The 14,384-nt window shown below is 43.0% G+C and overlaps 1 protein-coding gene across 6 annotated transcripts in view; it reads right to left on the reverse strand.

Annotated features, from left to right (window-relative positions):
• Positions 1-14,384, reverse strand: part of NEB (nebulin) — a 358,296-nt gene that overhangs the window by 273,141 nt on the left and 70,771 nt on the right. For all 6 annotated transcript variants that reach the window (XM_060256972.1, XM_060256973.1, XM_060256975.1 and 3 more), the window contains 8 exons: positions 14,134-14,238; positions 10,861-10,965; positions 7,583-7,687; positions 7,355-7,462; positions 4,861-4,977; positions 2,227-2,328; positions 2,031-2,138; positions 1,845-1,949 (listed from right to left, as the gene is read on the reverse strand). In XM_060256972.1, the coding sequence (XP_060112955.1) occupies positions 1,845-1,949; positions 2,031-2,138; positions 2,227-2,328; positions 4,861-4,977; positions 7,355-7,462; positions 7,583-7,687; positions 10,861-10,965; positions 14,134-14,238 (855 nt within the window). The remainder of the gene's footprint in view (positions 1-1,844; positions 1,950-2,030; positions 2,139-2,226; positions 2,329-4,860; positions 4,978-7,354; positions 7,463-7,582; positions 7,688-10,860; positions 10,966-14,133; positions 14,239-14,384) is intronic.

Below are 14,384 nucleotides of genomic sequence, written 5' to 3' on the forward strand. Positions count from 1 at the left end.
ACACAGTCACAGAGTTTTCAAAATGAGTACAATGACTCAACAATAAAGTTCCACAGGAGTCCCTCCGTTGTTTGTTGACTTCTGAAGGACAAATTCTAGCCTTCACGCAAACCCCGGATTTGATTGCGTTCCGCTGCTCCTGCAGCTTCCTCGTAAGTCAACTGAAAAATCCAGCCAAGTTAATTAAGATATCAAAATGGGCGTTTGAGAAAGAACTTGGCTGGATTTTTCAGTTGACTTACGAGGAAGCTGCAGGAGCAGCGGAACGCAATCAAATCCGGGGTTTGCGTGAAGGCTAGAATTTGTCCTTCAGAAGTCAACAAACAACGGAGGGACTCCTGTGGAACTTTATTGTTGAGTCATTGTACTCATTTTGAAAACTCTGTGACTGTGTGGGGTCCTCCTTGGAATATTGTTTTGAGACTGTTGTTTTCTATTTCTATTTATACTGTATGAATGTATGCCCACTGTTGTAGGCTGTTCATTTCATTATAATAGAACTTTATATACACCAGTTAAGAGTGTTTGTGCACAATATTTTGTATTTTTGTATTTTTGTACACGGGGAGTAAGAGCTCCTCGTTCCCCAATGCAACGAGCCTCATTGTGACTGGGCCCTTGCAGCATCTTTTTTAAGGGTTAAATTTTTCTGTAAAATGGGATTGGTGGCCATGGGTTGAATCAGTGGCCGCCATAACATGTAGTTCAGCTCGGAGCTAGGCTGCTGAAGAAAATGGCCTAGTGTGCAGAAATGGAGGATTCCTAATCATTTAATCTCTCCCCACAATTCCTCATGGGTCCTCAGTTGGTACCCATGAATATTCTTCTTCAAGGAGCTCCTATAATTATCTGTCAATCTGAGCAGACGATCAGCCAGAAGACAAGACAACTAAAGCCTTTCCCAGCTGGCTGTTTTTCAGCTCAGACTTATCCTAGAGTTTTGTCCTTCCCGTAGCAGTAAATGTCCAGCAGGAACCTCGATAGGGGAAGCAACTTGAGAAGAGGGGCTGAGCTGAAAGGACAAATAGCAGGCCCACCTCTATTGCTCCTTCTTTTAAAAAGTCATCTCCTGAAGCTGCTTTTCATCGAAAGACAACTGCCAAGGTCTTCTTACATTTGCACACAATGAGAAATGTGCCGCTGAACCCACTACACACATGAACCCATACACGTAGGATTTTGATGAGATACTGAAACAAACCTTTCAACAGATTGACAGCCATTTGTCCTCAGCTCCATGAACAATTAAAGTGCAGGGTGAGTGCTGTTAATTAGTCTTTTATATTAATCTACTCTTCAGTTAACATACATTTATACGCCCAGATTCTACCGCTCTAGTCAGTGAAAACTGGAGCCTACCTAGTGCAAAAGAAGCCTTCTGTATGAAAAGCCTCCAGAAGAAGGTCCTTGGCTTCCAAGAAAGGCTCTGCACTTAGCAAAGCAGACTGATAGAATCCAACCCATCATTTTTAATATTTCATTACATTTTAGCTATGTTATTCAGTCTTGCCTATTTGTTTTAGATGATGCAGCAGAAATACATAATATGTGGAAACAGACTGAGTTCATTAACTATGGCCGTTTTCCCACTGACCTTACAACCAGGAAGTGCCGCGGCTTTTGCGTCACAGATGTAAACCGCTAAAAACCAGTTTACATCTGCGACGCAAAAGCCGCGGCTCTTCCTGGTTGTGCGCAGCAGTTGGTGGGAAATCCGCGCAGACGCTGCGCGGTGAAGAGGGACGTCGCTCCGGAGTAAGGTCAGTGGGAAAACGGCCTATCTGAACGATAAAATAGTACAAAAGGAGAAATATAGCAGCAACAAGTGCTGTCTTCCTACGTACATCTTTGCACTGGTCTAACTTCTTCAAAGCTTCATACTCTTGAGTTATGGTCTGTGGGAAGTAACATTTTGTCTTGTCTTCTTCGTAGTCTGCCTTGTAGTTTTTCTAAGGAAGGAACAAGAAATCAACAACCATTGTACACTCCCCGTAAGCCACTTTACTAAACAGGAAGGCAGTCGTATTTACATCGCTCTTCATGGCTTCAACTTTCATATAGTGGGTGTGATGTGGGTCCTCATAGCTGCCAATGTACCGGCCCAAGATATTGTTCTGATATGCCTCTTTATATTTCACCTGTAAGAAGAGATGCCACGTGTTACCAACAGGCCACCAAATGGGAAATCTGGCCTGAGCCACAGCGTATGAGCCACGACATACTCACATCGCCAAAGTTTTTCAAAACACTGTCAATTTGATACTTGGGAGTGTCGCAGTAGTTGATGCTTGACCCTTTTGCTTTTTCATATGCCTCTTTGTATAATCTCTGCCATGAAAGAAAGAAAGAAAGAAATTTAAACTTCATTATATGTAGAAGGGTCTAATTAACTCCTCCACTGGCCATCAGTTTATAGAAGACTTTGCTGCCTTGAAATATCTCAATCGCACATCGGGATAAACTGAAAACGAATGCAAAATGCTTCCATGATACTTTGTAGTCTTACTTGTTAAAAAAAAAATGTCTGAACCCCTGGCTCAAGCGGTCCATTTTTCAGCATGAGGGCAGCTTGGGGATTTTTGATCGGGGGTGATGAGCACTTCTCCAAAATGGCTTGCACAAGAGGCAGACCCAAAGCAAAAATAGTTTGACCAGGAGATGGAGGGAAACAAATATATATATATATATATATATATATATATATATATATATATATATATATATATATATATATATATATATATATATATATATATATATATATGGCTGCCCCAGGAGGCAAAGCCAAACACAATACTTACCATCTTGATTTACAAATGAAAATGGAATCATGAAAGTGGAATAAAGAGGAAAAAAGAAAAAGAAATGAAGGTAAGCCAAGCCCAGATGGAAGAAGGACAAGGGAGAATAAAAAGAACAAAAGCCTGAAGGGGGGATGGAACCGCAAGCCAAGGTGCTTACCAGTCCTTGTGATCTCCAGTGGCTGTGGCTATTATTATTATTATTATTATTTTGACTTAATAGATTGCCCCATCCTGGGCAAATACATACATTTGAATCAATAAAACCAGTTACATTAAAAAGAAACTACAAACTCCGATGGCGTCTCATTTAAAGTGCTATTGTTCAGTAGGAGAGCCAGTCTGGTGTAGTGGTTAAGTGTGCGGACTCTTATCTGGGAGAACCAGGTTTGATTCCCCACTCCTCCACTTGCACCTGCTAGCATGGCCTTGGGTCAGCCATAGCTCTGGCAGAGGTTGTCCTTGAAAGGGCAGCTGCTGTGAGAGCCCTCTCCAGCCCCACCCACCTCACAGGGTGTTTGTTGTGGGGGAGGAAGGTAAAGGAGATTGTGAGCCGCTCTGAGACTCTTCAGAGTGGAGGGCGGGATATAAATCCAATATCTTCATCTACCTCATAGGGTGTCTGTTGTGGGGCGGGGGGAGGTAAAGGAGATTGTGAGCCGCTCTGAGACTCTGCGGAGTGGAGGGCGGGATATAAATCCAATATCTTCTTCTTGTTACTTTGGGGGCAGGGAAATCCCCCCAATGGGGAGCAGGAAGAAAGGTGCCAGCATGGCAAACATTGCTGTCCTTATGCAAAGGCTCGATGGAACATCTCTGCCTTACAGGCCCTGCGAAACTGTAAAAGACCCTGCAGGGCGCCGGTGTCTCCTGGCAGAATGTTCCACCAAGTCGGGGACAGGACTGAAAAAATCCTGGCCCTTGTCAAGGACAGCTGGACCTCTTTAGGGCTGGGGATCACCAGCAGGTTCCGAACAGTAGAGCATAATGCTCTTCCATGGACACAGTGGAGGAGGCGGTTCCATGGATATCGCAGCCATGGCGGATCCTTTCGTTTGCATGAGGGCAGCCAATAACAAGCCCTGCCTTACAATGGCCACGCCCACTTTCTGGAGAAGTACTAGTGGACACTATGGGGCATATGGTGCACCAGCTACATTCTTCCAGGCTTCCACTTCTTCCCCTCTGTTCTTCCATTTCATAAGCCACCCTGAGCCACTGAAGCTGGCTCAAACCAAACTGGTTTGGTTGGTGAGGCAGTAGAACAGCCCCTCAGGGTGCTAGAGATACAAAACTGCAAGGGTTGTTCAGGGTTGACTCTCTTCTACCTGCCCTCCAGGTCTGGTGAGGATTGGATTTATGGTGTCCAAGTTACAGCTCCCCAAAGAAAGTCCCCCAGGAAAGAGCTTTCTGGAGAAATGACTGCCTGTCATTTTGTTTACAAAACTTCCAATCAATAATTTGGAGGGCATGTACAGAAGCATCCAGGGGAGGACCCCTGAGACTTTGATGTGTCTAGCTTGCATAGGATCCATTCTATACACTTCTAAACCTCCTGAACCTGTCAAAATGACTGCCAGTGGTCATTTTGACAGAAGGCGGGTTAGGGAGGTTCCGGAGTGTATAGAACTGCTCCTGTGCAAGCTAGAGACATCATAGTTGCAGGGGACCTCCCCTGGATACTCCTCTGCATGTTCTCCAAGTTATTGATTAGAAATTTTGTAAAGATTTTGAGCACAGACAGTGTCTGGAAATGTATCCGCTCACGAACGGAAACGAACTTCCACAAACAGCTTGAAAGTTCGTGCCGGTTGACCAGCCATGAACTTGATTTCATGAAGTATGAAACTGGCCAAACTTCATCATGAATTTTTGTTCATGAGCTGATTCATGCCCATCCCTATTTGCTGCATGGTAGATATTTGTGAGCTGAATGCTTGCATGAAAGCAAGAGGGTGGGGAAAACATTGCAAGTCCATCTATGAGCCTCACTCCAGCTGCAGTATATGTGAGACTTGTTCATAGAATCTGGCCAGATATCTCCATGGAGAATACTCACATCATTCACAAGATTTCCAGCAGCTTTTAGATGCCTGAGCAGTGGGTTCTCCGTAGCTGGAAGTACATTATAATCAGTAGAAGCTTTAGCTTTTTCATAATCTTCTCTGTATTTCACCTATAGAAACAAAAGGTCATTTTTACAAAATCACATTTCTAAACTTCTGCACTTTAATTGCCTCAACCGTCTGGTAGGTTTTTACGGCAGAGATTATCTTCCAAGCTGAATTCAGACTTTAAAAAAAAAAAACACAGATTGTTTATATTCTAATTTAATTAAAATATGTTTGAAGCACTTAGGAATTTCCGTCTCTTCAATCAGGAAAAAAAACTGCAACCGAAACATTTAGGGAATCTAGTGCCACTTATGGATAATTGTTAGCAATTTTTTTGCCAGATAGAAGCAACTGCTTGCGATCATTTCATGTGGTGCAAGCAGATCGTGTTTGTTGTACCTATGAACATTAAAACAATGTGATACCGATCTGAGAAATACACTAAGGGGCACACACTGTGAGAGAACATCACATATCTAATAATAATAATAATAATAATAATAATAATAATAATAATAATAATAATAATAATAATAAATTTTATTTATATCCCGCCCTCCCCGCCGAAGCAGGCTCAGGGCGGCTAACAAGACATGGGATGTACCATGATTATTATACAAGTCAATATAAGATACAGAATAAATACAATTAAAACAGTTGCATAATTTTTTTAAAAAACTACAATAAATGTAATGTAATGTACTGTAAAATTTTATTTATATCCCGCCCTCCCCCGCCGAAGCAGGCTCAGGGCGGCTAACAGCATTTCAAGTAAACAATACAATAATAAAAACATTAAATTCACATTAAAATTCACATTAAAACCAGTCAATAGTCAATAATTAATTAAAACATTCCTAAATTAACACTGGCGGTAAACGTTATTAATCTGGCGGTAAACATTAATTCAGTTATTGGTGAACGCCTGTTTGAAGAGGGCGGTCTTGCAGGCCCTGCGGAACTGGTCTAAGTTCCGCAGGGCCCGCACCTCCTCTGGGAGTTGGTTCCAGAGTTGTGGGGCCGCAACGGAAAAGGCCCGAGTGCAGGTGCTTTGAAGTTTAACTTCTTTTGGCCCAGGGATATTCAGTCTGCTTTTCCCCACTGACCTCAGTGCTCTCTGGGGCTCATATGGGGAGAGACGGTCCCTCAGGTAGGTCGGTCCTTGGCCATATAGGGCTTTAAAGGTTATGACCAGCACTTTGTACTGGATCCGGTATACGATTGGCAGCCAATTAAAGGTGCTACATTCAATAAGGTGTGTATCCAGATGGCCAGATGTCACTTTCAGGGTTCCTTATAGGCTTGTTAAAAGAGGGTGGTTTTGCAAGCCCTGCGGAACTGGTTAAAGTCCCGCAGGGCTCGCACCTCCTCCGGTAGCCGATTCCACCAGTGGGGAGCCATTACCGAGAAGGCCTGCTCCCTCGTTACTTTCAGTTTGGCCTCCTTTGGTCCAGGGATTTTTAAAAGACTTTGGGAGCTGGATCTCACTGCTCTCTGGGGAACATGTGGAGTACTGTATACGACTTCAGCGAAGCTAAAAGCCACGAGATGATCTAATTACCTGCTCCCTCATGCTCAGCAAAGGGTCAATGTGGCCACCCGAGGCAACGCTATTCAAAAGGCACATCGCAATGGATGACAACATAGGACAAACCCAGCTGGATCAGAGCAGCTGGCCATCTAGTCCAGCACTTTGCCCCAGATGCCCCAGAAGAGAAGCAACCGGGAAACAGAAGGCAAGACCATTCCCTTGTGTTGCTTCCTAGCACTGACATTTAAAGGCTTGTTGCCTCTGAATGTTGAGATTCCCTTTCATTGCTATGGTTAGCAGTCACCAATGCAACTGCCCTCCATGGACCTATCTAATTTCCTTTTAAAGTCACAATTTGCTCATGGCCGTTAGTATGTCCTGTTGTACTTAATTCCATTGTTAAGTAAAGAAGTATTGCCCCCATTACCCCAAACAGCATTTCAGTCTGGGCTTCTCTCTGCACACTTTGACAGCACGCACCCTCCGAATACCCTTTCACACAATTCCAGAACCACCAGAACACCCTATAGCATATTCTGTGGCATATTCCCAGAGTCAACCTCTCCTACTTGAAATCAGCTGAAAAAGGACATTAATTTCATTTCTGGAGCAGGAATGACAGGAGACAGCTATTACAATGTTGGGGTTGCCAAGTCCACCCTGGCTACCAGTGGGGGATGAAGGGTAGGACTGGGAAACTCCTGGAGATTGATGGTGAAGTTTGGGAAGAAAAGAGACCTCATAAAGTATCCATTTTCTCCAAAGGAATTGATTTCTGTAGTCCGAAAATCAGCCGTAGTTCCAGGGGATCCCCAGGTCCCCCCTGGAGGCCGGCCTCCCAATATGAAAGTCTTAATGCTTTCCAGCCTGGATCCTGTCTAAATAGACAGCTAGCACTCTCAGCATACCTTACTTGCAGTTATCCCAGCCCTTTTATTAACCGCATATTCTGGGGTTTCTGTTTGCATAAAGTAGATTTGGTCTTTCTTATTCTCCCAGTCTTCCTGGTATTTCCTCTGTAAACGACAAAAGTAGAACTGATGTAACTTAAACAGAAAGAAAACCAATGCAGGCTGAGGATGCAAACAGAAATGCAATCATGAAAGCACAACTGGGTAGCCGTTTGGTTCATTTACCGCACTAAAGTTGTCAGCGTTCATCCTGGCGACGGCGACATCATAGCAAGGAGTCTGACTCCACTTGCCTTTGATCTTCTTATTATAGTCTTCATGATATTTAAGCTACAGCAAAAAAAATATAGAGGAAGATTCAGATAACCAGTTAAAGTACAAGGGCAAGGTTTGGGTCCCAAGAAAATTCTCAGCTAATAACGTTTTCCAATAAAATGGGACTTCTTCACTTTCCCCCCCTCTCACTGGAGCCCCAAATGTCCCCTGAAATACTGCTTCTAGTAAACAGGAACCTGCTCCCATAACAGCAGATAAGGCCAACAAGTGTGTGGGGACTTACCAGGAGATTCCAGGAGAGGGGAGGGAGTCTCTGGGAGAGGGAACTCCAAAGCGAGTTCCAGGTGAGCTGCTGCTGCATTAAAAGGGATCACATTCTTTTTAAATGCTTTCCCTCCATTAGAAATAATGGAGGATGGGGCACCTCCTTTTGGGGCTCATAGAATTGGACTTCATGGTCCAATCTTTTTAAAATTGGGGGGAGAGAAGCACCAGCAGCTATGCTGAAAATTTGGTGTCTGTACCTAAAAAACCAGTCCCCCCAGAGCCCCAGATACCAACAGTGATTCTCCATTATACCCTATGGGGACTGGTCTCCATGGGATATAATGCAGTGTCCAGCCGCTATCCCTCTCTTGCTTTCTGATAGCCTTGAAGTGGGGAGAGGGATTTCAACCCGGGGGATTCCCTGCCCCAACAGGGGATTGAGAACCCTAAGAGCGAGTTGGTGAAATCAAACTGGAGAGCCAGTTTGGTGTAGTGGTTAAGTGTGCGGACTCTTTTCTGGGAGAACCAGGTTTGATTCCCCACTCCTCCATTTGCACCTGCTAGCATGGCCTTGGGTCAGCCATAGCTCTGGCAGAGGTTGTCCTTGAAAGGGCAACTGCTGTGAGAGCCCTCTCCAGCCCCACCCACCTCACAGGGTGTCTGTTGTGGGGGAGGAAGGTAAAGGAGATTGTGAGCCACTCTGAGACTCTTCGGAGTGGAGGGTGGGCTATAATCCAATATCTTCTTCTTCTCTCTTCCAAGAGTGGAAATTTTTCTCAGGTTCTAAGCCAGTATCTGGTCTTGTGAATATATCCTTTTGATAGCGCTGCTATCAAGCTGCTGAATTGTTTTCACAGTCTCTTCCCTTCAATTTCCATGAATGTTTGAGTAAAGTTTAATTGTTGCAGAAGTTCTTTAATTCTCAGTATGAGTAGGAGGTGATAAGCACGCAATTTGAAGACATATTATGTCCCAACACAATTCTTATGCTAAAATGGAATTACATTCTAAATTTCCTGTATTAAATTTGAGATAAACAGTCACAATACAGACTTATTATTAGTTGTGTGACAGGGTAATAATACGGCATCCATCATGAACAAATGACTTCAAAGACATTTGAGAGCTCTGGACCAATGGGGATGCTGATGTGTAAAGGGGGTATTCAAAAAAGTCCTCTGTCATTCAAACATCTTCTTTGGTCTGTAGTCCTTCTGCCACTGGCCTTCAGATAATTCCCTAACTTTTTTGTCCTTTGATTGGTTAATCTTTTCCCTGTCTGTGCATCATTTGCTTGCCCTGGACAGGAAAATTGAGGGGCGTAATGAAACCAGGTGACCTACATTAAAGACTTTGCACTAAGGAAGTTGATAAATGTGTCTCTTCCTGGACAATTAGGTGCAAATCAAAGGGTCATACAACCATCCCTTTTCAATCACAGTTAACTCCAGTTCTGAGTATAAATTTACTAATTGCTTAACTACAAAAGACATGGATGTATTAATGTAGCATAATATTGAGCTCCCTAGATTTCATTCCTCTTCTCTCGCTCCTTGGCACTCAGTTACTTCAATTATGCTCGAATATCAGCTTTATTAGTCATGCTTCATGGCTATGGAATTCAGCGGTTGGTGCCATTAGTTCAATTCAGATATAGCCTTCCTGTTTGCCCTGTCACTGAAGGTGCCAAGAACATGGAAAGTGTTCTTAGGCAGGGAAATGGGAGGGGGGGGGGAGAACTGAAATACAGAGGGGAACATTTATTCCACTTTTATTCCATTTGAATTACTGTGCCTTAAACAAGAAATCTGCCGACCGAATGTGCATACACGCACTTAGCAGCCTGCATAAAGGCCACCTCGAAAGTCCTTAACTTACATCATATAACATAGGGCTGCTATCCATTTAAAGAAATCTTACCTCATTAATTCGATCTGGTTTAAGCAATTAATCAAATCCATCTGTATACATTTGCATACAGGTAAAATCACTTTTTAAAAATCTCATTTTCTTGAATGCACTTACAGACATGGCTTTCGCTTCTGTGGGAGAAGGGAATGCTACTTCCAAGTCGTCATCTGCCCTTTCCGGTTCTTGCATTAAAAAAATAATTTAACTAGCAGCATCTCTTGACTGGATCAGAAGCTTTAAAAAAAATTAATCTAACCTAGTTATCAGCTAAGCTCTGCAGTCCTAGTAGAAGCAGAATGACAAAAGAGGAAAGAACAAAAGCAACAGAGGGGCAGGTATAGCCCGCTGTGGAGTCAAGATTAGCAAAGGCTGGATATCTCCTGGACAACACATTTCAAATAAAATGTACCATAAGCTTATGGGTTGATGCAGACTAAACCAGCAACTTGCACCAATCCCGCCCCCCTTCCCATGTTTTGCCTCAGGGCCCTCTCTCCCCCAAGGACATGTGCTCTTTGTTGAGATCAGTGGAGGAGGAAGACGAGAAGATTCCATTCCACAGACAGAAAACTTAATCTGGTTCCAACGCTATGTCTGGGCCATCCTCGGACAAAACTGAATGAAACAAGCTATAGGGAGGTTTTATGCTTGTATGAATGACAGGAAATAAAGAGACAAAGGCAAGGTCAGCATGACTGACATGGATGTAAGCAGGCCTTTTTTCCTGGGGGAATAAGGAAGGATGGAGTTCCAGAACCAATTTGTGGAAACAAAATTCTGAACAAATGTTTAAAACTTCACGAGGGGCACCTGTGTGTTTCTCCTTCATTTCCCTCTTGAGAGTTCCTGCACCTCTTTTTTCCAGGAAAAAAAAGCCTTGGATGTAAGTATTTTTGCAGAAGGCAGCAAAAGTGACAACCATAGCTTCTCCTCAGAGAAAGCTTGAGACTTTCCTCTTCTTTTACAGATCATAAAGGCACTTGAAAGGTTCCGCTGCTCCCGGTCCTTGGAGGAGGTGTTTATCCAAGAACCCATTACAGCATACTCACATCACTGAGCTGTCTGGTTACTTTCTTGGCGAGCTCCGTATCAGGTGGGTCTGGCAGAGAAGTGTATTTAGCTTTGCGTTCATCATGCCCTTTTTTGTAGACAATCTTAAATAATGGGGAGAAAAAAGAATGGCTTGTTTAAAAAAAGAAAATATTTGGAGCTGCTTTCTCTTAACACTGCTGTACACATAGCTAGTGGGAACTGTGATTAAATAAAACTCAAAGTTGTGTAGCTTCTTTATAGTTTTGTCTTCAAAAATCTGTAATTTGTATCTATTTTGACACTTCCAGGGAAAATCAGTGTTAAGTGTCTCACTCGCTTTTTCACTCCAGGATTTCCCTTATCAGACAGCTACAAGCCTGAGAGTATGAACCACTGAATAAAATGGCATGTGTTACTATTGTAAATTCTACAAGGACATGTGCTCCATACACCTCACCCCTGTTCTCTCTAAGTTCCTAGGTAGATCAGATACATTTCACATATCCTTCCTCCATGCAAATCGTTTAAATGAGACCTCCACTGAAATGGCTAAGTGTTTGGGGGTTTTTTTTGCTTTTTGATATAATTTATTTAGAAATACTAAACATTTCAGCATATATAACATAAAATACCTATAAAACAACAGCGTAGGTCTAGCATGCAATACAGTACTATACAATACATCATTTAGCTAATCTTACACACAAAGGAGAGTCTATCTTAAAAAAAAAAAGACCAACATTACAGATAAATCTACTTACCAGTTAACAATTCCATAATTTGAATTGTTCCATAAACAAGCTAAACTATCTAAAGTTTCTTGTTTTGTTTTTTGAAAGCAGTCAACTTCACCAGAATATATATTTCCTTTACTTTAAGTAACCAATCCTGAAGTTCTGTGCTGAGGCTTTATTCACAAAGATGCTGATAACTCAATCTATTAATGCCTAGCAAGTATAGGAAGTTTTTTAATTTTAAAAAATGTTTACACCTATATGTTGTGTGTACTAGATGCAGACTCTGTTATAATGTTGTTTGATCTCTGGATTGTAAATAAAGAATATATGTATGCAGGGCTTTTTTTTGTAGCAGGAACTCCTTTGCATATTAGGCCACACTCCCCTGATGTAGCCAATCCTCCAAGAGCTTACAGGGCTCTTCGTATAGGGCCTACGCCTACTGTAAGCTCTAGGATTGGCTATGTCAGGGGTGTGTAGTCTAATATGAAAAGGAATTCCTGCTACAAAAAAAGCCTTGCATGTATGCACAAATAAAATGGGACTTGTGCCTGTACAAACCCTAAGAGAGCAATCCTAAACAAGTCTGATCATTATCCCACTCAGGTCTATTCAAAAGAGTTGCTCAAAGGAAAGTGTTCCTAGGAATGCACTGTAACAACCTCATAGCTGTATCACTTCTTAAGGCTTATTTGTTTCAATGGGACTGGTGCTAGTTATTATCTCCTACAATGTTTGCTGAAAGGAGGAACAAACCCCTTGCTGATTGCTTCTAGGGTTGCCAAGTCCAATTTAAGAAATATCTGGGGACTTTGGGGGTGGAGCCAGGAGACTTTGGGGGTGGAAGCAGGAGACATTAGGGGTGGAGTCAAGATCAAGGCTGTGACAAGCATAATTGAACTCCAAGGGAGTTTTGGCCATCACATTTAAAGGGATGGCACACCTTTTCAATTCCTTCCTTCCATAGGAAATAATGAAGGATAGGGGCACCTTCTTTTGGGGCTCATAGAATTGGACCCCCTGGTCCAATCCTTTTGAAACTTGGGGGGAATTTTGGGGAGAGGCAGTAGATGCTATACTGAAAATGTGGTGCCTCTACCTCAAAAAACAGCCCCCCCCCAGAGCCCCAGATACCCGCGGATCAATTCTCCATGATTTTCTATGGGAATAAATCTCCATAGGGAGTAACACAGCAGACATTTCCCTCCCCTCCCCCCGCTTTCTGACAACCGTGAAGCGGGGGGAGGGAGGGCCTCCAAACCGGGGGATCCCCTGCCCCCACCTGGGGATTGGCAACCCTAATTGCTTCCAAAGTAATAGTTCCATCTATCTGCCTCACTTCAGTGTCTTGCATGCAGATACACACATGTATCCTACAGCAATTCTTTGACAGCCCAAACAAACAATGTCAGCAATGTCACAGCAACCATCTGGTATTTGGGCAAAAACTCTATAGTAGAGGCTATTTTTCCCCACAGAGATTTTGCCCAGATACCAGAATATCACTTCAGTGTCACAGCATGATGACATCACTTCTAGTGCTTGCTGGAAGTGACATAGACACCTCGCCGGCGACATTGCCTGAGCCTTCCTCCCACTCCTGACAATTCTATACCCTGCTCACTAGTTCCCATTTCCAGTGGAAGCCCTGCCTGCTCTGTAGGCCTTCAATTTGAGAAATTACACAATTGTGTATTACAGTCAGGACTTTTTCACCGGTCGTGCCCTATCTGAGGACACTCCTTCTCTGCAGAGATTTGCCTGCGTTTTGCATTACTGGGTTCAATTGCTAGGTGAAGGCTTTTTTAAAAAAAATCATGCAAGTTCTGGTCGGTTGCTGTTGTTGTTTTTAATTTCCTTCTTGCTCTGGGGAAGCATCAGCAAATCCTGAAGTGCAGCAGCTGCCAGGGTCTGGGGCTTCTGGCGCGGGTCACTGTTGACACCCCTTCCCGTGTGCCTGCCCAGTTGCCAGCTTGGGTGCCCTTCCCCTGAACATTCACTTGCAAGCACTTTGCCACCTACACTCCTGATGGCATGGGTTGCTGATGCACAGCCTCAAAGTGCTCCTGGAGGCCACAATGGCATGCAAGTGATGGGCGGGTTCACATGAGGGTGGAGAAGGATGTACAGGCACATGGAGAACACGGGTGGCTGTTCCCCATGCAGGACAAAAAGATGCACAGGGAGCGCTATTATCAAAACCTATTTCAGAAGCATGCAGCTGAGGTATGTTGGATTTTTCAATATCTACCTATGGCCTCTAAGTAGACCAGATATCTAGTATTTTTTTTCCTTTTACATATTAGGCACAGACAGCTACAACATTTAAATTAGCAGAAGGCCATGAGATCTCTTTTTCTGATATTAGTTAAGGATCAGGAACTGACTGAAAGTCACATATTTATCCTAAGATTTCAGTTTAAATTAAATACACTCAAATCCTAATGCACTGTAAAACCAAATGTTTGAACAAAAATGCTCCGGTCACATATTTAATTGCTGTAAAAAGCAGGAACCTTTTTTTCAGACATATGACATTGCTGAGGTACTTACATCACTGAGGGCCTTTTGGGCCTGTGCTACTCTCCTTAATTCTGGGCTGTCATCGTAAGGATAGAACATTGTTTTGTCATTTTCCCAGTCTTCAATGTATGGTTTCTTAGGGCAAAAGGAATACATGTTTAAGTAGAGGGCATAATCTTAGTGAGATGAACACAGAATTAATTATAATAATACAATTTTCCTCTACCACAAGGAGTTTCAAAATGTCTTACAATCACCTTTATCTCCCTCTCCCCACAAAA

This window comes from Heteronotia binoei, chromosome 16 (genome assembly GCF_032191835.1).
Source record: "Heteronotia binoei isolate CCM8104 ecotype False Entrance Well chromosome 16, APGP_CSIRO_Hbin_v1, whole genome shotgun sequence".
NCBI lineage: Eukaryota > Metazoa > Chordata > Lepidosauria > Squamata > Gekkonidae > Heteronotia > Heteronotia binoei.